The sequence below is a fragment of the Hylaeus volcanicus genome, chromosome 3 (assembly GCF_026283585.1).
Source record: "Hylaeus volcanicus isolate JK05 chromosome 3, UHH_iyHylVolc1.0_haploid, whole genome shotgun sequence".
NCBI classification, from domain to species: Eukaryota; Metazoa; Arthropoda; class Insecta; order Hymenoptera; family Colletidae; genus Hylaeus; species Hylaeus volcanicus.
Genome location: NC_071978.1, coordinates 23,957,910 through 23,980,168, shown reverse-complemented (window position 1 = coordinate 23,980,168; position 22,259 = coordinate 23,957,910). Strand labels below are relative to the sequence as shown.

Below are 22,259 nucleotides of genomic sequence, written 5' to 3'. Positions count from 1 at the left end.
CGTAATTAGTAAAATTTATTAACAAGTGTGAGTCATCGAATTAACACTAAATGTGCCAAGCAGGTGAAATGACCTCAAATGATCTCTGTCAAAATACTTATCGTAGATTCACAAGCAGATGAGTTCTCTATAGCTAAACGAACTACGAATACAGTCCCATATTAAGAGTCAGAGAGTAAGGAATATTAATATTAAACTTCCTTTAATAAGTTCAGAATTTCTTTCTAGAAATGAACGTTTATCTCACAATGTTTATCAAACAAACGACCCCTTATAGTAAGAATAGGTATATGCAAAATTCTGGTACGTTTAGTGTTATATCTTAAAATAACCGTAACAAGAAAAACATTTCTACCAGAAGTCTAACCAGAAGAGCATTGTACTTTTTCTTTCCGTGCGCGTAATTGTTAGCGCGTTAGTTCCGCGTAGTGGAAGGGTTAATTATCCTTTGACGAAGGAGAAAGTGACCCGATTATCTGGTGAACCTAGGACACGGTGGAATCTCTATCTTCTTCATAACAGGCTGACCGCAAACGCGAGGCGTTGGCGTGTCGGAGACGCAAATGTCCGTAGCGTCGCCCTGATGAAGGAGAAAGACCATGCTGCTGTTCGACGTTATCTTGCGACTCTTCCCAGCGGAACAGCAGGGACTCCCGCAGGGTCGCTTCACCTTGCAGGAAGCTTGCTGCTCGCGAACGCATCCTTTTCCGTTACCAGAACGGTGAGTGACGCAGCCTTTGCCCATTCCTAATGAAACCACCTCCCTCTTGCACGTGGCAATTGGTTCTCTGAAATTAGGAATGAAGAAAATGTAACAAATCACTGTAATCAATGACTACTATTACAATTCATAATATATAGTAATACATTCTAAGAGTGAAACTACAGCTGAGTCAAGACAAACCCCGAAGGACATGAACGACAAATGTTTAAGCGGCATTCAAGCATTATAGATCATCGAATTTCTTTTATCTAAATTTAATCAGAAAGATCTATTTCGTGCAATAATAACGCTTTCGTAATATATTGAACGCTTCCAGAGGTTCAACTATTACCATTGTTTCGATAGAAACTTGTTAAAAAGAGTTATTTACGTTGGTTAGATAACAAGATTCAAACTTCGATCCATATTTGAATTTACGGCCGTTTTCCTCGCTAAATACAGTATAGCCATCTAGCGGCGAACAGGCTGAACTAATTTACGAAGTTTGTCAGCGCCCTCTGTCAGGAAAACGCTCAAGTTTGTCGAGAAATAGTTCTTAGTTTTCACGCTAGATGACGCCATTAATAACTAGAGAGGTCGATATTTATCGCTATAGTAAATAAATATTCATAAGCATGATAAATTTGACATATTGACACTACATTGTAGTGCCACAAAGCAAGGAATCGTATTAATAATGCATTTATGAAAAATAAATAAAAATTAATTAAAAGATATCAATGGCGCCATCTCCAAACAATGGTGAGAACTATTTTTTCTACAAACTTGGGCGTTTGGGCACCGATGGCGCCACTAGGGCAATAATCAACCTAGCACAACCTGAGTACATAGCCAAAATTACATTCTATATAAGTGAATTATTTATATCTTCACAATAGTCAAGGGACTATGCTTAACATTTTGCACATTCCCTGTTTTCGATCATCCTGTAAGATTATGTCAGAGGAGGGTGAATTAGGACCTTTCTCTATTTTCTCTATCTTTATTGATGCATGTAGGACTAAATAAGGATACATACGCATTAGTAGTCGGACAGGGTGCACAAGGAGTACAACATGGGATTGGGGGACATCGTAGAACTCTCAATGCTTCGACGTTCAAACAAGAAACGCCTCGCAACAGTGCTCGTTGTATCGCATTTTCGTACTCTGCACGTTCTTTTATGATGCGTTGATTCTCTCTACGAAGCCGTGCTATTTCAGCTTCCAGCTGCTCGATTAAACAAACCATGTCTCAATACGACGACCAAACTCTATCATAAGACGAACTAACCGGACCATTTGATTCAAATTTCTTATTTACGAAGAAACAAGAGCCTCAAATTTATACAAAAAAGTTAGTTATGTTTCTTTGCTCTCTGTTAGTTGGATTCATCGATAGAGCTTGTCTATTAGATTCTGTCTTAGATGTAACGTTATTAACTATTTATTAAGTACTTTGGAACAGTTTGACAAGTAAAAACAATTAAAATAAAATACAACACTGTTTGACCACAAGTATTAGGTTGTCCCGAAAGTTTCTTTCGCGAGTTGCACTCAATTATTTTATGTGGCCGTGTTTATATAAATAGACAATCTAATTTCATAGATATTCATGTTGTAACAGTAATGGTGCAATCTGAATCGTGCACAATTCAGTAGTGTAACATAAAACATAAAATATTGTGCATGTATTACTTATTAATAAAGCGAAAGAAACTTTTGGGACAACCTAATATTTTGTCTTTCTTCAACTTAACCTTAAAGGCCTCTTGGGATCTTTGAAAGACCTTGATGATGACAACTCATTAGTCCATTTAAACTTAACAATAGAGGCATAGTCTTTCATAGTACCTCAATTTCTCGTCTCATTCTATCATTGTCCTTCATCATTGACTGAATAGCTGCGTCTGTGCAGACTATCTCCACAACCTTTGTTTCAACTTCTGGAGATTGACCATATTCAATCGTCCTTGTCTCTGGAACAGCGCTAACTATAGCATCATCGTATTTCTTTGATTCATCCTCTTTCTTTGAGTCATCTTCTTTTTCTACAGCAACGACCTTCTGACTTTCGACCTCCCGCTTTTCAACGTGGGTTTGAGTGGCTGCTGCTGCTTTCTGCAGCAACAGTATTTTACATTGTTCATTTGTATTTAAAGAAAGATTTTAGTAGATTTAAAAGAGAATTACAAAGAGAAAAACTCGCCTCACGTTCTTCGCATTTTGCCAGCTGGTTTCTCAGATCCTCAATTTCGCAAGCACGCGCCATCAATTCCTTGCGCAAAGCTTCGAGGTCCAATTTGCAGTTGTCCAATTTATTTTGCACCAGATCGGTCCATTGTTGTATACGACCAAGTATATCGACGAACATCAGCTTTTGCGAGGATCATATCGAAAGTAAAAGAAAATCAGAATTAGAATTTCCACGTATGTTTGTATTTTCATACGGAAAGGGATTTCCTTTTGAACAAAGGAAACAGTTTGTTGTACGTTCTACGAAATTGGGAGTTTTAAATGGTAACTTTATTTGTTCGTTATTTTGTTCATCGAAAGAATACGAATCATTTTTATAGGGCGACTTCAATTATTACTGTACCCTCGCTATACTCTCCCCCGAGTCGTCCCAATTTCATGATGGTTCTACTTGCGTTCAGGGTTCAACCTTTGAATCGTGTTCAAAGTTGTCGCTTAAGGTGGCCAATGCTTTACCAGCTTCTTGTAAATTTTTGTGCACGTAGTCGATCATTTCGTCCACTTTCTTGTCCCTACGTTTACAAAGCCAATGTACTTTGTACGAATTAAGTTTAAACAGACAAAACTGGATGGTAGCTCTTTAAAACATTTGTATCAAATAACATCAATTTGTACCCGGTCGATCCTGGCATTCTCGCGATACAGAAACAACATGGTCCACCAGAAGCTGCGGGTTTTTCGTTTTCAGTTTTCGAAGTGGTCTCGGTTTCCTCCACCACGTTAGGAACTGTTTCAACTTCAACTTTTGCAACTTCTGTCGATGGACTTGGTGCATCTTCTACTTCGTCTGGTACGTCTGCTCCTCCTTCTAAACGACTTTGATTTTTCATGTTTGTTTTTGATTTAGGCCCTGTTGTGCTTGATTTTTTACATTTGAGCGTTTTATTCGACGATTTACGACTTTCGTCGATCGCTGCAAGTAATTGTCAATTGTGGTTAACTATTTCGTCGAATTGTTCAAAGTTTACACGTACCGCTTTTAGATACGTTCAACAAGGAGCGAGGCATTTTTATTTAATGCATGTATAATATAATCATAATGAAAAGTAGTTACAATAAATAATTCACACGTGAATTTTGAAATATCATTTTAACGATGTTCTATGAAAATTATAATATATGGATGTTACGTTACTCTCATTTGTTTTTACATTTACAAAGAAAGTACTTACCTGAAAAATAGAACTTTGCGAAATTGCGAAATATTTAACACTGAAATATGGGACCGTGTTTTAATTAAATACGCTGTGCATGTTATTAAATTCTTTTATCTGTATGAAAGTATTAGCGAAATGATCATTCAAGATATTTAAAATATAAACTTTGTATTAAACAATCATGCATATACGTTTCTTTCGACGTACCGACTATACAGGTACAATAATGACGTAAATTGCATTTGTGGAAAAACATTCGAACTGTCTGCACAATAATTATATACTTTACATTATATTACATACTGTTTCCGTCTTCGCATTCACAAGTTTCATGAAATTTTGGGAAATTTTAACTGCAGTCAATTAATCAAAAGATATTGCATACATACTAAGGGATGATGGTCAATATCGATTTTCACCGATCTTAATAATTAGATGATACATATATACAAATACATAATTTTAGGTAACTTTCTTAGGGGGTGGCCTAAAGATACCAACTACGACGGCGTGATCTCTTTCGTATGGTTCCAATGTAATCTGTTCCTGAGGTTTCAATTTGTCGGCAATAAGTTTTTTTACTTCCGCTGCAAATACTGCTTCAGGCTGAGCCGTGGAATCTATACAGCTTGCCTACAAAGGAAATTATAACTTTAGTATAAACTTCTATAAAACTTAAATTGTACTCAAAAATCTTTATTAATCTACTTGCCTTAATAGAAATAACGAAGTGTCCTCCATTCTTCAGGAAATATTGAGCATTCAAAGCTACTATTCTGGCCTGATCGGGCTGTGCTACGTCGGCAAATATAGTATCTACCATTCCAATTAGCATTCTGTATTTATGAGGATGTCTTGCATCTTCGATTATAGGAATGATATTTGTCCGTTTCTTGGCAACATTTATGAGATCTCTACCTGATCTGTGAGAAAATTCCACCGCATAGACTAGTCCTTCCTAGGAGAATAAAATATTGGAAAATTTTATACATGTGCATTTCGAAATATAAATCAAGCAGGATGGAAGTATAAATATTTGTACACACGTCTCATTACAGTAAAATACAATACATCTTACTCAATGAATAAACGAGTATGTAATTTTTATAGCATAACTTCGACACCAAATCAGCAATAATGGACTAAATTGGCTCTAATGTATGCATTACAAAATTTGTATACATTAGGGAAGATTTTGTACAAACTTACTGGGCCAACAACATCTGCTACATGTGATACCGTTGTTCCAGACGCTGCACCCAAATATAAAACTTTACAACCAGGTGGCATGTGAATTTGATCTATACCACCAAGTATGGCTGCAGCTAATTTTGATCTGAATGGATTCCAAACTCTGTACTCAATTTTGTCACCATTCTCTCCCTGTAATGTTACATATATTCAATCTGTGTAATAAAATATGTTAAACAGTAAAAAGTCATCTACATACCTCAACACTGATCCTTTTCTCGCCATATACTTCTGAACCTGGCACTAAATTTAATGTTACTAACGCATCTTCTTTTCCCCTAGCTATAAAAACTCCTTCGTGGCGATGTGGTTCTATAACAACAGTTTTGCCACCTTTGAAGCCACCACCTCCACGGCCCCTTCCACCTCCTCCTCCTCTGCCACCACGTCCACGAGGAGTACTTCCACCTCTTCCTCCACCACGTCCACCACCTCCTCCTCGACCTCCTCCTCCTCCCCTACCTCCTCTAAATCCACCACCACCACCCCCACCCCCTCGTCCTCCTCCTCCACCCCTACCTCCTCTAAAGCCACCTCCACCTCCGCCCGGTGAAAATCCTACAATTAAATATATTCTGTAAAACATATAGTAAATACAAAAATATGTATTAAAGTAATTTTATATTTTTTCTATTTTTAATACAGTCAATCCTCGAAATACGCAGATTCGTAGATATGCAATTGTGTTCTCTTTAAGCATGGTACTACATTCTTCTCAACCTAGAACTGATCTATCTCAGTCCTCAGAATACATCTTACTTATACAATTCTCTAAAACAAATTAGTCGCGCAATCGAGGACATACTGTATGTAATTTTTCTATATAGTAAGCAATACACATCTTTAAAGTTAGGTTAAAGTTAACTTAATATAAAGGCATAAACTGTTGTTTGTCTGACTGAATGACCCATGTGTTTATATAAAAAACAATTCATTAAATTTTAATGAATCTATATATTCAATAAGAATGACATATATACATCGTTTGAATGCAAAACAAATACTTATTTATACCTTAGGTTACCGAAACTCGTGTACTAACATTGAATATTTTCCTTTTGTGAAAGACTAAATAAAACATTTAGTAACAAAATGATTATTAAGTACCTGGCTTTCCCATCTGAAATTTTAAGAGTTTAAATGTTTGTACTTAATTTATTTCAACTTTTTACTCTCCATACACGTGTATCTCGGACGCCAAACTCTCACGGAAATCGTGGTCGTTTTCAAATACCACCTTCCGGTTTTGGCTGGTGTATCGATTCAGTTTGTATCGATACATTCAATCGATTTTCATGAAAATGTCCAAAACATTTTCAAAACAATTTGATGAATGTATTTTCTACTATATGTATTCTAAATAAATACGCAATAGGTCACTACACGATATGTATTATATTTATTTCTTATGAATGAGATTTTTTATCTGTCATAAAAATATTATTTTACGAACACAGAATCCGTTAGGCACTAAACTATACTGATCTAGAACACCACGATCCCCATCTAGATAATAAACATCAAAGACGTTGATAAACACATGCAAACAAATGTATCTTCATTCACGAATCAATTGCGCCATATTCAGATATACTGTTTGATGTTGCACATGTAACCTAATACAAAATACGTTGCAGTTGTTATTATATTAATAAATAAATGATATTATCGCGTCCAAAATTCATACTTATGTAGTAGAAACTATTAAAATATGAAGTAAATATGAATATTTATTTTGCAAGAGACTTGAATTTCTTACAAGTAAAATTTCACGACTTGTTTATGTTTTCAGAATCAGCGTTGACGGTTTAATTGTATATTTTCCTTACGATTATATTTATCCAGAGCAATATGCATATATGCTCGAACTCAAGCGTGGCTTGGATGCAAAAGTATTTGTTATATATGTTCCTGTGTTAACAATAATAAGTTTTATATTTGGTCATACTTAACTAATAATTTTTATTATGACTTTAGGGGCATAGTTTATTGGAGATGCCCTCAGGCACTGGCAAAACTATTACCCTGTTATCATTAATTGTAGCCTATATGCTGGAAAATCCATTGGATGTTACAAAATTAATTTATTGCTCCCGTACTGTACCAGAAATAGAAAAAGTTATAGAAGAATTAAAGAAACTTATAGATTATTATGAAAAAGAAACTGAAAGCAAACCCAAAATTATTGGTTTAGTACTCAGTTCACGAAAAAATATGTGTATTCATCCTGAGGTAATTCATTCTAGGTTTTTTGCGGCTAACACATTGACTGATCCAGTGTTTTTAGTTTTTTTGACATTATCAACTATGTTTCTGAAACAGGTGAGCAGAGAACGTGAAGGCAAAATTGTTGATGGACGTTGCCATTCTCTCACAGCATCATATATTCGTGAAAGGCACAATTATGATGAGTCCACTCCAATTTGTAACTTTTATGAAGGATTTGACATGGAAGGCAAAGAACAAATGATGCCTCCAGGCATATATTCTATTGACGATTTAAAAGAATATGGGAAAGATCGTAATTGGTGTCCATATTTTCTTGCAAGGTTTACAGTAAGTATTTCTGAAAATTAATTGTACACTATATGCATTAACTTTTACATTTAATTTTGCAGATTTTACATGCCCAAATTGTGGTATACAGTTACCATTATTTGTTAGATCCTAAGATTGCAGAAACTGTATCAAAGGAATTAAGTAAGAATTCTGTTGTAGTTTTTGATGAAGCTCATAATATAGGTAAACTATATCTCATTTTAACTACATAGAATAGAAGTCAAAGAAGTTCTGATCATTTAGGTTGTTCTAGATAATGTGTGTATTGATTCAATGAGTGTAAAAATAAATAGAAGACTTTTGGAAAAGGGTTCTGCTAATATACAACTTCTTGAAAAAACAGTAGCAGAGTAAGTTAAATTTTACATGCTACATTTTATGACATTCACAGTTATTAATAATATTTGTAATTTAGGATGAGAGAAGATGATGTAAATAAATTGAAGGAAGAATACGATAGATTAGTAGAAGGATTAAAAGATGCACAAGTTGCAAGGGAAACTGATATTATTTTAGCAAACCCAATTTTACCAACCGAGATATTACATGGTAAATTCTTATTTTTGTTGATAAAAAAATAATAAAAATTGTAAATTCTATTTATTCGTTACATTGTTTCAGAGGTGGTACCTGGTAATATAAGAAATGCAGAACACTTTGTTAGTTTTCTTAAACGTTTTATAGAATATTTGAAAACACGTTTGCGTGTACAACACGTAGTACAAGAATCTCCAGCTGCATTCTTGAGGGATATTCAAACAAAAGTCTCCATTGAACGTAAACCATTAAGGTTTTGCGCTGAACGACTGGCCTCTCTTTTACGTACCATGGAGATAACCGATTTAACTGATTTTTCACCAGTAATTTTAGTGACACATCTTGCAACATTAGTTTCTACATATACAAAGGGATTCACCATTATAGTAGAACCATTTGATGACAAAACGCCCACAGTTTTAAATCCAGTTCTTCAGTTCAGTTGCTTAGACTCGTCGATCGCAATGAAACCTATTTTTGATAGGTTTCAATCAGTAGTAATCACTTCAGGAACGTTATCTCCATTAGACATGTATCCTAAAATTTTGAATTTTCATCCAGTCATAATGTCATCCTTTACCATGACGTTAGCTAGACCATGTCTCCTGCCTATGGTAAGTCTAGTATCGATTCCCTTCAAATAGCAGTCAATAATTATTACATATTTTAATTAATTGTAATATTAGATCGTATCAAAAGGTAACGATCAAGTTGCGATATCGTCGAGATATGAAACGAGAGAAGACGTTGCCGTTATACGGAACTATGGCCAATTACTAGTTGAATTTGCAGCTACTGTTCCCGATGGTTTAGTTTGCTTTTTCACCTCGTATCTATATATGGAATCTGTCGTCGCTGCATGGTTCGTACACATTCATCGAACTATACTAGTAAGAGGTTATTTTCATATTTCATTTTTATAGGTATGACCAAGGTGTCGTAGATCAACTTCAAAGGCATAAGTTATTATTTATTGAGACTCAGGACTCTGCAGAAACGAGTCTAGCTCTTATAAATTACATAAAGGCTTGTGAGAATGGCAGAGGTGCTGTCCTTCTTTCGGTAGCGCGAGGAAAAGTTTCGGAAGGAGTTGATTTTGACCATCATTTAGGAAGAGCTGTTCTCATGTTTGGAATTCCTTATGTATATACCCAATCACGAATTTTAAAAGCACGTTTAGAATATCTTCGTGATCAATTTCAAGTAAATTATTACATTATATTACAGCTTGTTATGAAGTATATGTATTGAGGTTATAAAAAATATTTTTAATATTTCTCGCAGATTAGAGAAAATGATTTCTTAACTTTCGATGCCATGAGACACGCGGCACAATGTGTTGGGCGAGCAATTAGAGGTAAAACTGACTATGGTATAATGGTGTTTGCAGATAAGGTAATAATAATTATTACAAATCACGCCAGTTTCTTAATGATCGATTCTCTAACGGTATTTATTTTTTAGCGATTTTCAAGAATAGATAAACGAAGCAAACTACCAAAATGGATACAAGAGCATCTAACTGACAATTTATGTAACTTATCGACTGAAGAAGCTGTACAGGTAAATTGTAATATACTGATAAAAAAGGAAGGAAGGGAAATACGATAATCACTTATTACAATTTTCAGATAAGCAAACGTTGGTTGCGGCAAATGGCTCAACCGTTTACTCGCGAAAATCAATTAGGATTATCATTATTAACACGAGAACAACTTGAGAAAGAAGGATATAGAAAAATTGAAGAAAAATCACAACAAAATTGAATATTTTGTATTACATTTGTAACAAATCTTTTGTGCCATTATTTGACAAATTCAATCATATACAGCCTGTAAAAACATACCGTAATTTAAACTTTACCTATTATCTGTATTATAGCAAGTATAAAAAGTAATTATCTTTGCATAAATATTGTAATAAGAAATATTTTTTTCAATAATATACAATTTTTTCAAGTTAAAGAAGTTAGTATTTTTTTTAAATTATACCAACTACCCTTAGAAAATTATACATAGGGAACAAAAGATATTCTTGTGCAATTAAAAAAGTTTAATAACAAAGTACGGTGATGAAATTTTAACAGTGTACAAAATACAATTATATCTATGAACAATTCATTTCATATCACCACCTCACAAGAACTTGATCTCCGTCTTGTACTGAGTAATAGCTCAGTTCTTGAAGCGGTTTGTCCAATGGAATTTCGTCTTTTGAAAGCTACAAAAATACATCGACATATTGTATTAAATATATATGGTTTAAAATAATTAATACTTACATTGTGTTGTATAAATGAGAGTGATGGTATCTTTCCTCCTGTTCTGAAAAGCCGCTGCGTAAGTCCAATGACTTTTTGAACTTCCATGTCTTTTAGAAGTTTTCTTTTAATGCCTCTAGGTTGGTTTGGATGATCTGGACACAGAAACTCTACTGTTATGACGTTAGAAACCATTTCCACTTTTGGTTTGAATGATGGGATATCAGAAATTCCATATTCTAAAAATAATTTTAAATAATATATGATATTTACTATGAAAGAGGTTAACATTTTTAAGTTTCTAGTAATATTATTTTTACATACTTGCAACCAACGCCGGGTACCTAGGGTGTTCGATGATAAATTTAGTTCTTTTTTCGGGATCCTTTTCAGTTTCGATCCATTTCGGTAAATACAGTTTCAAATAATCGTATTCTGCGCCTCGTCTTTCATCGTGTACAATTTCAGTGCCATTTAAAGTTAGTAAATTTGAAATTCTCGCTATTACTAACTGACGCGTAGTCTCTACATTTTCGTCTTTCAAAATTGGATTTTCTCTAAATTTTAAATCTTCTAAATTACGAAGCTTTTCTAATTCGGATACAGACTGCCACTAGAAATTTGAATAAAAGTATTATAATCAGTAAAACCATTTACATATACAGAATAAATATATGTAAATTTTTACCTCTGATATGTTATTTTGCGATAGATGCAATTGTCTCAAAGCAGGAAAGGTTGGAGTTTTTGCTGTTGGTTCAACAGATGGAAATCTTATTTTGTCTATCTTATTTAAATTTAAATTTAGGTATTCTAAGCTGCAAAATGAAACTTTTCAATATAAGTCCCTCCTTCGCATTAAGTCTGCATATTTTAACATATCGATAAATTTCATACAAAAAATTTATGTGTAATTATATGCAGTTGAAAAAATTTTAACTTGCCATGAAAGTGAACCCAATTTAAGAATTTCATCCCAATTGGATATTAAATTTCCTTCGAGCGTTAGTTTACGTATTTTCATGAGGTTGTCATCCTCTAATGGTTTCTGTATAGTGTCGACAATATTGAAAGAAATTGATATTTCTTGAAGAGATGGAAACATTTTCATACATTGTTGAATATCAAGCCAATTATAATTCATTTTTGCCATGGTTAGATGTTGAACAGTTGAAAATAAATTGCTTAGTACTTCCATATTTTCTTCAATTGGTAAATAATTTTCACTGAATAAAGGAATGGAAGTATACAGCAATGAGAATCACAATCATCTGTTATAAATAAACTTAATAAATTAGGTTACCTGACATTGAGGCGAATAAGAGAATGAAGTTGGCAGCAGATATCTGCTACAATTTGCCAGCTATTTATTAAATTTCTAGATATATCTAATTCTTCCAAATTTGGACACAATTCTTTTAATTCATCAGGATTACCAGCAGTACTGACACATTGTTGTCTCAGCCACACTATTTTTAATTGGTCAAATTTACTTTGTTTCCTATTTACTTTAGAAAAACCAACAACTTCCAAGAAAGGAGCATTAATCTCCTTTTGTAAGCTTGTCAATGTATCCCTATCTATACCCGCTAATTCATCATCAATAAGACCATAACGAATTTTAATAGCTTGTGGACAAGAGATTCCAAATTTTGCTTTACCTGGGCGTATAAATGAACCAGAAGTAGGATGCCTGGTTACAACAAGCAAAACAGTTTATTAATTTAACTGCTACATGGTAAGATATGGTAATTATTTACAATAGCACTAATGCCATCAATCTCAACAACATTGTGATATATTTGAGGGAATAGGATAATTTATTGTAATGTAAAGATTAACTATTGTAAATAATTACACATTATTATTTTATACGATTTTACCTAGCTTTAAAATATTCTACTCCTTCGTATGTCCCATTGTGTTTTCCACGAGTTGGATCATCCCAATCTATACCAAGCCACTGACCTTTCGTATTGCCAACAGGACCAATATATTTTAATGTACCCTGATGTTCATCACACTCAATTCGGCTGCCAAGTTCATATTTTTTATCTTCTACCATACTAAACAGAAAGACGTAAATGATATTTAAAATGTCATATATTTATATAATATATCTTTTTTATTTATTTAATTTTTTGTTTGTAAGTCACTTTAATAAAAACGACGATACTATTTCTAATATAATTTTTAAATAAATAATTAATACTGTATACTTCATACTGCGGCCTGAAACCTAACCTCAATATAATAGATGATCATTGAAATTTATGAGACAAACGATATATTAACGTTGTAAGTAAAAAACAATTATCACAAAGTACTATTGCAAGTAATACTTATAACAAATACAAGCGGCTATACATAGTTTTATCAAAATTAAAAGTCATATACGGCGATATGACATTTCTCTGTTGTATACACTAAAATACCTAGGAGCCTAGAAACTAGGAACTCTCTGTACACAGCTTTGTAGTATGAGATATTCCACTACACGCGCAATAATCGTTCTTATAGTCACTACATAATAAACAATGGAACTATATAGAAATAAATTTAAAAAAAGAGATTTAAACATGTATTCATAAAAACAATGATAATTGAAAAATAAATATTTTGATTTTATTTACCAAAAAAGCATGTAGATGTTACATTATATATAAATTATATATGTTACACGATGTCATATAAGAATTTACAGGTGCTATAAAATATAGTGCACATAAATAAAAGTAATTACAATCTTAATACCAGTGTTAGACAAAATTAAATTAATTATGATCGAAATGGATAGTGACGAATCCCTACGACGAAGCCCACGACGATTGCCAGTTAAATTAATCATTCATTTCTCTGATGCTGCATATTATTTATATAGAATAAAAAATCATTGAATTAATCTAATTTTTGGTTTATTAAATTAATCATCATTGAATAAATTAATGGCTATTTTTTAATAGTATTAAGTCGAAAATATCGAAAATTTTAACATTTTATTTAAAAATATATCTCTGAAGACTTATTTTAAAAGTTAAAAAAAGTAATAAAGAAAATATTCAACGTGACATCATTAAAGAATAACCATTAATTATTGATTAATTTAATCGTCAAGAATCACGATTAAATAATTTCAGAAATTAACTAACGTTAATCGTGATCAATTATCGCATTGCATTATATATTCGATTAATTAAAAAGAATTAGTTAATTAATGCTCAACTCTGCTAACTTTATATATACACGTATGCATACATATATATTTGATTGTTTGATATTACCTCTAATTGTTTAGTGTTTAATAAAATCGATACATTTTACGCGACTCAAAAAAATTACTCTGTATAAAATACATTAATGATTTAGTACTACATTTGCAACATTGGATCCACTCATGATCTCGATCCAGTAGCCATCTGGATCTTTAATAAAGGCAATTCCTTTCATCTTACCATCATTAGGTTTCTTCACAAACTCTACATTTAGTTTTTCAAATCTTTGGCATGCTTTGTCAACATCAGGTACTGTGATTCCAATATGACCTGTACATTAAGGACACACATTTTACAACTATTTTATTAAACTAGTATCTCCATCCTACATTCTTATTATATAATATTACAAATATCATACCAAATCCACGAGGTTCAGTGTTTCCATTATGATACTTAGCATCAGGATCAGTTTCTGTTCCCCAATTACTAAAAGGAAATTAACAAAATTACTTCTACTCTTAAACATTAAAACATATAGTATGTGACTTTATATAATTCTTCAACATACTGAGTAAGTTCTATAGTGGCTTTGCGGGTAAATGTCCATTCAATACTTTCTCTTCTGTCTGTAGGTATATCCTTTGGATTTTCATATCCCATAAAGTATAAAGAGAATTTCATTTCAGGGAAATCAAGCTTTTGTAATAAATGCATACCGAGTACTTTGGTATAAAAAGGTAATGACTTTCTTGGATCTTTAATACGATACATTGTTTGTTGCATAATGTATCCATTTGTTGCAGGATCAGGTTCCTTACAAAGTTCCCTCGCTTCACTATTTGTTAATCCTGAAGGTTCACCCATCTGAAATGAACATTAACAAATTGTAATTCTAATACAATTTTACTACAATACTTGAAAGATCATTGTATTATGTAATATTAATAAAATCACGTAACAAAAATCTGTTGATTAAATCTTCCTCTGATAAATTAAAACTTAATCAATTGATAGATAAACTACCAGTGTCATTGAAGGACATTATGATCGATAGTATTTACGTACGACGAGAATTAGACAAATTATCAAGTGACTGGAGTACAATTGATTTACAAATATAAAAGGTAAAATTATTTAAATGCAAAGACTTTTTCACATATTGCGAATTGTACTCGAATTGTATAGGTTAGATAGCAAATATGGTAAATTCATCACAATAACGTTGTTGCTTCGATAATGACATTCATTTTGTTAATTATTTATTAATACATGACAAAAGATAATTGATTGTTTAATCCTTACCTTTTATACTATATTAAACAACGATCGACACTCGATCACACGCTTACACACGAGTCGGAAGTGCACGAATGTGTGTGAACAATTACGCGATCTACTCCAATCCACTCATATCTTTTTAAAAAGTAGAATATCTTTCGTTGCTATAGCGTTACTGTCACATACTGTACTGTGTTATGTTATCCACTTTACCTTGATTCGTCTTATCTGTCAAAACGAACAGTTTGAAATTAAGTGTTCATTGTTAACAGGTATTATTTGATTTTTAATTTAACAAAATGGCACACTGGTTTCATCGTAACGTGTTAAAAGCAACGACAAACCAAAAATTTGATTTTAAAATAAGTAATTCTACCGATGCTACAAGGAAACTATGCAGGTTAGTCACTTATAAGAATAGTAAATTGAACGCATTTAATTTTTCGTATGTTTGGTGTACATTAGAAGAGTTATTGTTTCGTTAATTTATGTGAAATTATAAAAACGTAGGCATAAAACATTATTACGTTACAAAAAAGTTATGCTACCTATATATGAATTAATTATTATCTTTCATAGCACACACTTATTTGGCATTGTTATTTTTCAGCGATTTGAGATTGTCAAGATATCGTCTTTTAGACTTGATAAAAAATCCAAATAATTCGAGTGACTCTATAGAACCAGCATTCCATAGTTATTTAAGTTTATTATATGGATTTATATGGGAAATAAATTCATCCGCAGAACAAAATCAACATGTTGGCAGGCCCAATCCCAGTAAACTTAGAAATGTTCTTGTGTATAAATGGACACATACATTATTGGGAACAAACACTTAGTAATATATTATATATATATATTTATATGGGGTATGCTCAAATTTGTTGTACAATCATTTAAAGTAACATATGTTTAAATTGAAGTTCCAGTGCTGATTCTGTTTATGAAGCAGCTAATATGAGTGTGAATATAGGACTTTGGTTTATGAAACATGCTGCAATGATTGCTGCTAAAGATGAGTAAGTATAAAAAATAAGATGAACATTTTCTTAGTAATCAAATGAATATCATTACAAAAAATATCATCTAGTAATGCTATAATTTAGCATAAGCATGAATGAAGCAAAAGATGTGCATACGATGCTTAGAAGGGCTGCAGGAATATTTACTTTTGTACAAACAGAATTTTTGCCACAATTGGCAAATCCTCCACCATTAGGAAGTGACCTAGATCCACGAATATTGAACGCATATGTGAATCAATGTACAGCAGAAGCACAAGAAGGTAATGTATAAAATTATTATACTATGTTATTGCACTGTCTAATGAATGCATATTTTCACTTGTATTGTATTACAGTAACAGTAGCCAGAGCAGTGGAATTAAAACATAATGCTAGCTTGATATCAGCTTTGGCTAATGAAACAAGCAAATTATTTTTGGATGCTGCTAATACACTACGTCCATTTAAACCAGAAATATCAGCTCAGTGGATTAAATACTTAGAGTTCAAAGCAGCTTTTTATCAATCTTACGTAAGTGTAATAATACAAAGAACTGAAGAATTAAAATCAATTTGTTAGAAAATTTAATTTTACAGGCCTACAATTATTGTGGTGAGAATTTGTTAGCAATGGATAAATGTGGAGAAGCAATTAAAGCCTTACAAGAAAGTGAAACTTGTTTAAAGAAGGCTAAATTATTATGTCAAGAATATGGAAAAATGAATGGACCAGCACCCAAGGTAAAACCAGATCAACATGCTGTATTTAAACGGTTAGCACCTATAGTGAAGCTGACTCTTGATAAATGTAATCGAGAAAACGGTTTAATGTAAGTATTACACGCATCTAAGGTAGAAGATAAGTGCATGTATGTAATGGAATTTTTCATCATAATTTTTATTCAACAGTTATCATCACACAATACCAGGAGAAGTTCCAGTATTAGATACGAAAGCTACCTTTGGTTTAGTGAGTCCTATTGATTTTCAAATGCAATCTCATCATCCAGTATGGAATATAGATACGTATAAAACATTATCTGGTTTGAATGCTGCAAAAACAGAAAAAGAGCAAAATTTACCTCCTGTTAAAGAAGATGCAGTTCACCAGAGTACTAAGGATCCAAAAAATGAAAGCGGTTGTATATTACAATAAGCTTCTTAATACAAGAATAGAAGTAGTAAATTAAATTCATTGCTTTTCTATCATGTTAAGATTAAATGTCGCTATAAAATTCACAATCCACATAATCAGTATTTTAATTATTTTATTTATGCTTAATAATATAGACGAGTGATCGCAACTTTTAATTAAAAACTAAAATAAATTGCACCAGTGTTTGAAATGAATTGTTGACACATTATAGATAATATTTTTAAATACATACGAGAATTATGTATAATTTACGCCTGTGCAATATGTACAATATCCAAGTATCATGCATATAATTTAAGTGTTATGTCTTTTATTTAAAATTGTATTGATTTGTACAATGTTATTTTTATATTATTTTCGGAAGCAGTGCAAATGCATTATTATTATTTTATTTTCATATTACTATACAAGCTAGTCAGCGTCGATAAGAAAAATATTTTAAATTTAACGTAGCAATTTTAAAATTTATACTTGCGCGTGCAATGGTTACACGTGCCTGTTTTTCTATGAAGAATTTTGTATGCGATATATTTTTCAAATGAAATTCTTAATACTCAAAATATACTGACAACATTATACATGAAGAAGCGTGCTTCAAAATTACGTTTTATATTTATCGAGGCTATACAAAATATTAAAATATTTAATCTGATAAGTTTACTTTTAAATTGTATATTGCTAAGAATCGACCAATAAGTATATCTAGTTGTATATACGCATTTTAAAATGTAAATTACATGTTATGTATTTATTTAAAAAATATTCAAAGCTAACATTCGCAATAAAGAATACGTACTAATTAACAGAACGTGTTGTAATATTCTATCAGAGTAGGAACTCCCAAGTATACAAAAAACTGTACTACTGTACAATAATGAAATTTTATGAAGTTTTAACTTTGAGAAGGAAATTTTACGAATATTTCAACCGCATGCGCATTAAAATACGTTTCAACTCATGCTCGACAATACCGACTGGTACGTTATCAGGTTTTCCAGTTTTGACCACACGCGTATCCGGTGTATCAGTGACATCAGTGACTTGATTCAGTGTGATTCTGATTCAGTGCAATTCAGTGCCTTTCAGGCGGCGGTTCACGCAGGTTGACACCTCGCAGTTGTACTGTGCTGTGCATGACTGTATTCAGTGTTTCCCGTGCTAAGAGAATGGCATGCATAAGGATGTAGCATTGTTATATCCGTTAACATAACTAATTTCACGTTCTACTGCAGTGTCAGTAACTGTGAAATAAACGTAAAATCGTCCTTTATCATTATCTGTCGTGAATATTGAAATATATTTGTTTCATCATACGTTAAATTGAAATTACTGTACGTGCCACTGGGAAGAATTTGTAAGTGTATGTAGTGAAAGTTGATCGTGCTTTGACCTAATTTGGTTCCTCCTGTCTCTGGGAGATGATGTGTATTTGAAAATAAGAGAAATCCGTTACATAATAATTATTAATGAGAATACACATCGTGATCCACGTACGACTTTAACGAAAATTTAAATTGCTATTATGACGAGTACGGATGCACGTGACGTAATCCGAGTCGGATCTCGAAAAAGCGAGGTAAATATGCAATTACATTTTTTTTGGAAAGGTGAAAGTATTTTGTTGTGTTTATAATCTGTTATTTACACATCGTAATCTTGAGATTTCCATATGCTTGATAACAATGATAATAGTATTAACGAATAGATAAGTGCGCTCCATTTTATTTTGAGAAAGTACGTAATATAATGAAAATATTTTCCTTCTAATCACCATAAAGTACGACTAAGTTTTGCTTAATAATTGAAAAGTTATGTCATGCGCAAAAAAATACTGTATGATTTGTAGAATTCTGTGATTGAAACTTTTCAATTCTCCATTACTCAGCACCTTTTGATCTAATATTGTATGCAAAATGTCATGTATCAACAGATACTTACATATTATTATCTTGTGATGATCTGTTAATTATATCATTAATTTGTCTTCTTGGTGTAATGAAAAATAATAGAGATATTTTTAATAGAGATACAAGTTAATGACTTTACAGTAATTGTGAACATATGATTATTTCAGTTAGCTCTAATTCAAACAAGATATGTGATCGATTGTTTGAAAGAGTATCATCCGTCAAAGGAATTTGAAATAGGTAAGTAGAATTATACATAGAAATATAAAACTATTTAATATTCTATGTAAAAGAGAGTATTAAAAATTTCATTGCCATAATGTTAAAAATTATTTGTATAAAAATGTTTGCAATATAATTATCAGTAACTACTATTACTTTACACAATTTTAATATTGCAATTATATATATATATATATATATGCTAAGAACTCTTATATAATTTATAAATGAAAATATAACTACAAAAATGCATTTATAAGCTTACATAAGATATACTATATATATATATATATAATTTTCTTAACATATTTTTATTTTAAAATAAATTTAATAGCTTCTTTCTTATTAAGCTTTTAATAAACTTTAATTGAGTTTCAACTAATGAAAATATTTATATGTAATTTGCAGTTACAATGTCTACAAAAGGGGATAAAATCTTGGATAAACCATTACCCAAAATTGGAGAAAAGTCTTTATTTACAGAAGAATTGGAGCTTGCATTAGAAAATGGTCATGTTGACTTTTTAGTACATTCATTAAAAGATTTACCAACAGCATTACCAGAAGGAATGGTTTTAGGTGCAATATTAAAGTAAGTAAGAAGTAAAATTAACTTAGTATAGTTTAACATGCTGTCCATGTTCTGATATTCTAAAATGGTAGGCAGTGTATCTGAAATTTAAATTTGCAATAAAATTATCATATTCATGAAAGGAACACTTTACATATGCAATCTGCGTACTGTTGACGTAGTAACCTTTTGCCTAAACAATGTTGAATGCAATAGATTTCTTACTTTACGTTGGTATACCACAATGCCTATTTTTTTGCACTATATTGTAATAGAAATATCATTACAGGCGAGAAGATCCACGCGATGCAGTTGTTATGTCTAAAAAATACAAAGGCAAGACCTTAGCTACCTTACCAGAAGGTAGTGTTATTGGTACTAGTTCATTGCGTAGATCAGCTCAATTAGCCAGAAACATGAAACACTTAAAAGTAGAAAGCATTCGTGGTAATTTAAATACTAGGTTAAAGAAATTGGATGACGAAAACGGACCTTTTGCAGCTATTATTTTAGCAGCAGCTGGTTTAAAAAGAATGAAGTGGGATGATAGAATAAGTCAGGTAATTTTTATTACAACTTTAATTGTAATTATTAATCCCTTTAGCTGCGTAAATTTTATGTGTACATGTTCATCTGTATTTGTGAAAGGTGTTATAAGGTATTAATGAAAATGTGTACTATCATTAGCGACGAGTTACGATTAATGACATGGTTGACCTTAAATATTTGGTCAGCTGTGTGTATCTTACGACACTGAACATAAACGCATAGCTAAAGGAATAATAGCTCTTTACAGTCTTGTTTAAATAGTTTTTTAATATTTATAGTTGTTAGAACCAGAAGAGGTATTGTATGCTGTTGGACAAGGTGCGCTAGGAGTTGAATGTCGGGAATCAGATTGGAAAATATTATCTCTTTTGGAACCATTATACGATGTAAATACAACGTTAAGATGTGTATGTGAACGTTCCTTCCTTAAAACATTAGGCGGTGGTTGTTCAGCACCAGTTGCCGTTTCTTCGATATTAACAGAAAAGCAACTAACTATTACTGGTGCAGTATGGTCATTAGATGGACAAAAGCTTGTTAAAAGTACCTTTAAAAATATGCTATATATACCTGATGATGATGGAGAACCCCCAAAGTGAGTAAACATAAATACGTTTATACATAACTACGTTCATACAATGACTCTTATTGATATGCTTTCTGTTTGTTATATTATAGAAAATGTCCATATCGAGAACCACAACTTTACTGTAGCATTGCACCTGGCAAAGTAAGCAGTATAAGTCTTATGATCGCCGAAAACCTTGGTAAGGATCTTGCAGAAAGTCTTATAGAGAAAAATGCTCTCGATATTATGACGGAAGCCAGAAGTGAAATTTTGAACACAAAATAGCATTGGTATATATTAAGGCAAAAATTAGTTTTTCTTGATGATGAAAAAACGTCGGGAATCATTAAATACAATTTACAACAATCAGTTCGATTTGTAGTACAAATCACAATTACGATTATGAAGGATCATATTTCATCATTAATAAAAAGCATCAAGTGTTGTAGCACATGAAAAACTCCATACTAATTATTGTACATTTTGTCTAATAGTTATCATCTTCATTATATTATTTATGGTCTCATACTATTGCTTCCATTTTAATAATTGTAGTTGAAACTGTACATTTTTTTTAAAAATTTTACTCCATTTATCACTGTAAAAATGTGTTTTAACATTTGTTTTTAAATATAAATATATTGTAGACAACCTATTAAATCATTGACTGCAATGTGTGAGTAGATTTAATACTACTTTCTTAGAGGGTGTGCAGTCAATGGGCTACTATCGAACACAATTTGAATATATGACATACACTGCCATATTTTAACTTTGAAGTGATGCAGAATGTTAAACTGTACATAATAGTTCATAATGTGTATGGTTCACATTTTTAATAAAATTATGAATGTAACAGTAGTGCTTGAATCTATTCCATAAATGTACATACAGATCTATTGTTTTAGAAACAAAGATCATTGTCAAGAAAACTAATTGTTTTATACTAGTACATAGTATTACAATGAGATATCTTTATAAAATACTATATACGTAAAAATGAATATATAAATTTGTTAATATTTGGTTGAACTATTGTAGCAATTATTTATACGTTGACAATT

The 22,259-nt window shown here is 31.8% G+C and overlaps 8 protein-coding genes across 9 annotated transcripts; 3 read left to right on the top strand and 5 right to left on the bottom strand.

Moving 5' to 3' along the window:
* Positions 1 to 2,052: 2,052 nt before the first annotated feature.
* LOC128873111 (uncharacterized) lies at positions 2,053 to 3,627 on the bottom strand. The gene is made up of 2 exons (XM_054116417.1): positions 2,912 to 3,627; positions 2,053 to 2,823 (listed from the first exon to the last, which is right to left on the bottom strand). The coding sequence occupies exons 1-2, from the start codon at positions 3,074 to 3,076 to the stop codon at positions 2,548 to 2,550; spliced, it is 441 nt and encodes a 146-aa protein (XP_053972392.1). The 5' UTR covers positions 3,077 to 3,627; the 3' UTR covers positions 2,053 to 2,547.
* Positions 3,356 to 4,084, bottom strand: LOC128873112 (uncharacterized). The gene is made up of 2 exons (XM_054116418.1): positions 3,574 to 4,084; positions 3,356 to 3,470 (listed from the first exon to the last, which is right to left on the bottom strand). The coding sequence occupies exons 1-2, from the start codon at positions 3,786 to 3,788 to the stop codon at positions 3,356 to 3,358; spliced, it is 330 nt and encodes a 109-aa protein (XP_053972393.1). The 5' UTR covers positions 3,789 to 4,084.
* A 126-nt stretch (positions 4,085 to 4,210) lies between these two features.
* LOC128873110 (rRNA 2'-O-methyltransferase fibrillarin) lies at positions 4,211 to 6,501 on the bottom strand. The gene is made up of 5 exons (XM_054116415.1): positions 6,474 to 6,501; positions 5,566 to 5,924; positions 5,325 to 5,498; positions 4,828 to 5,073; positions 4,211 to 4,748 (listed from the first exon to the last, which is right to left on the bottom strand). Exons 1-5 carry the CDS (start codon positions 6,484 to 6,486, stop codon positions 4,578 to 4,580), a joined length of 963 nt encoding a protein of 320 aa, XP_053972390.1. The 5' UTR covers positions 6,487 to 6,501; the 3' UTR covers positions 4,211 to 4,577.
* A 419-nt stretch (positions 6,502 to 6,920) lies between these two features.
* Positions 6,921 to 10,429, top strand: LOC128873599 (general transcription and DNA repair factor IIH helicase subunit XPD). Its single transcript, XM_054117292.1, has 13 exons — positions 6,921 to 7,082; positions 7,159 to 7,258; positions 7,344 to 7,598; positions 7,689 to 7,922; positions 7,985 to 8,108; positions 8,179 to 8,275; positions 8,341 to 8,474; positions 8,547 to 9,076; positions 9,149 to 9,324; positions 9,386 to 9,665; positions 9,747 to 9,857; positions 9,927 to 10,025; positions 10,094 to 10,429. Exons 1-13 carry the CDS (start codon positions 7,078 to 7,080, stop codon positions 10,226 to 10,228), a joined length of 2,280 nt encoding a protein of 759 aa, XP_053973267.1. The 5' UTR covers positions 6,921 to 7,077; the 3' UTR covers positions 10,229 to 10,429.
* A 64-nt stretch (positions 10,430 to 10,493) lies between these two features.
* Positions 10,494 to 13,230, bottom strand: LOC128873600 (tubulin-specific chaperone E). 2 transcript variants are annotated; one of them, XM_054117294.1, is made up of 8 exons: positions 12,967 to 13,230; positions 12,606 to 12,788; positions 12,026 to 12,415; positions 11,667 to 11,948; positions 11,411 to 11,540; positions 11,047 to 11,335; positions 10,744 to 10,877; positions 10,494 to 10,682 (listed from the first exon to the last, which is right to left on the bottom strand). In XM_054117294.1, exons 2-8 carry the CDS (start codon positions 12,785 to 12,787, stop codon positions 10,590 to 10,592), a joined length of 1,500 nt encoding a protein of 499 aa, XP_053973269.1. In that variant the 5' UTR covers position 12,788; positions 12,967 to 13,230; the 3' UTR covers positions 10,494 to 10,589. The 2 variants fall into 2 exon arrangements, with proteins under 2 accessions (XP_053973269.1, XP_053973268.1); XM_054117293.1 differs by having other exon boundaries at positions 10,744 to 10,961; positions 12,967 to 13,213.
* Positions 13,231 to 13,325: 95 nt separating this feature from the next.
* LOC128873602 (lactoylglutathione lyase) lies at positions 13,326 to 15,381 on the bottom strand. The gene is made up of 4 exons (XM_054117296.1): positions 15,240 to 15,381; positions 14,506 to 14,801; positions 14,356 to 14,423; positions 13,326 to 14,264 (listed from the first exon to the last, which is right to left on the bottom strand). The coding sequence occupies exons 2-4, from the start codon at positions 14,799 to 14,801 to the stop codon at positions 14,077 to 14,079; spliced, it is 552 nt and encodes a 183-aa protein (XP_053973271.1). The 5' UTR covers positions 15,240 to 15,381; the 3' UTR covers positions 13,326 to 14,076.
* Positions 15,382 to 15,472: 91 nt separating this feature from the next.
* Positions 15,473 to 18,176, top strand: LOC128873601 (BRO1 domain-containing protein BROX-like). Its single transcript, XM_054117295.1, has 7 exons — positions 15,473 to 15,615; positions 15,826 to 16,056; positions 16,142 to 16,237; positions 16,325 to 16,503; positions 16,579 to 16,754; positions 16,820 to 17,052; positions 17,132 to 18,176. The coding sequence occupies exons 1-7, from the start codon at positions 15,515 to 15,517 to the stop codon at positions 17,376 to 17,378; spliced, it is 1,263 nt and encodes a 420-aa protein (XP_053973270.1). The 5' UTR covers positions 15,473 to 15,514; the 3' UTR covers positions 17,379 to 18,176.
* Positions 18,177 to 18,432: 256 nt separating this feature from the next.
* On the top strand, positions 18,433 to 22,223 carry LOC128873338 (porphobilinogen deaminase). The gene is made up of 6 exons (XM_054116855.1): positions 18,433 to 18,954; positions 19,453 to 19,525; positions 19,916 to 20,099; positions 20,368 to 20,638; positions 20,906 to 21,222; positions 21,306 to 22,223. The coding sequence occupies exons 1-6, from the start codon at positions 18,901 to 18,903 to the stop codon at positions 21,478 to 21,480; spliced, it is 1,074 nt and encodes a 357-aa protein (XP_053972830.1). The 5' UTR covers positions 18,433 to 18,900; the 3' UTR covers positions 21,481 to 22,223.
* Positions 22,224 to 22,259: the final 36 nt, after the last annotated feature.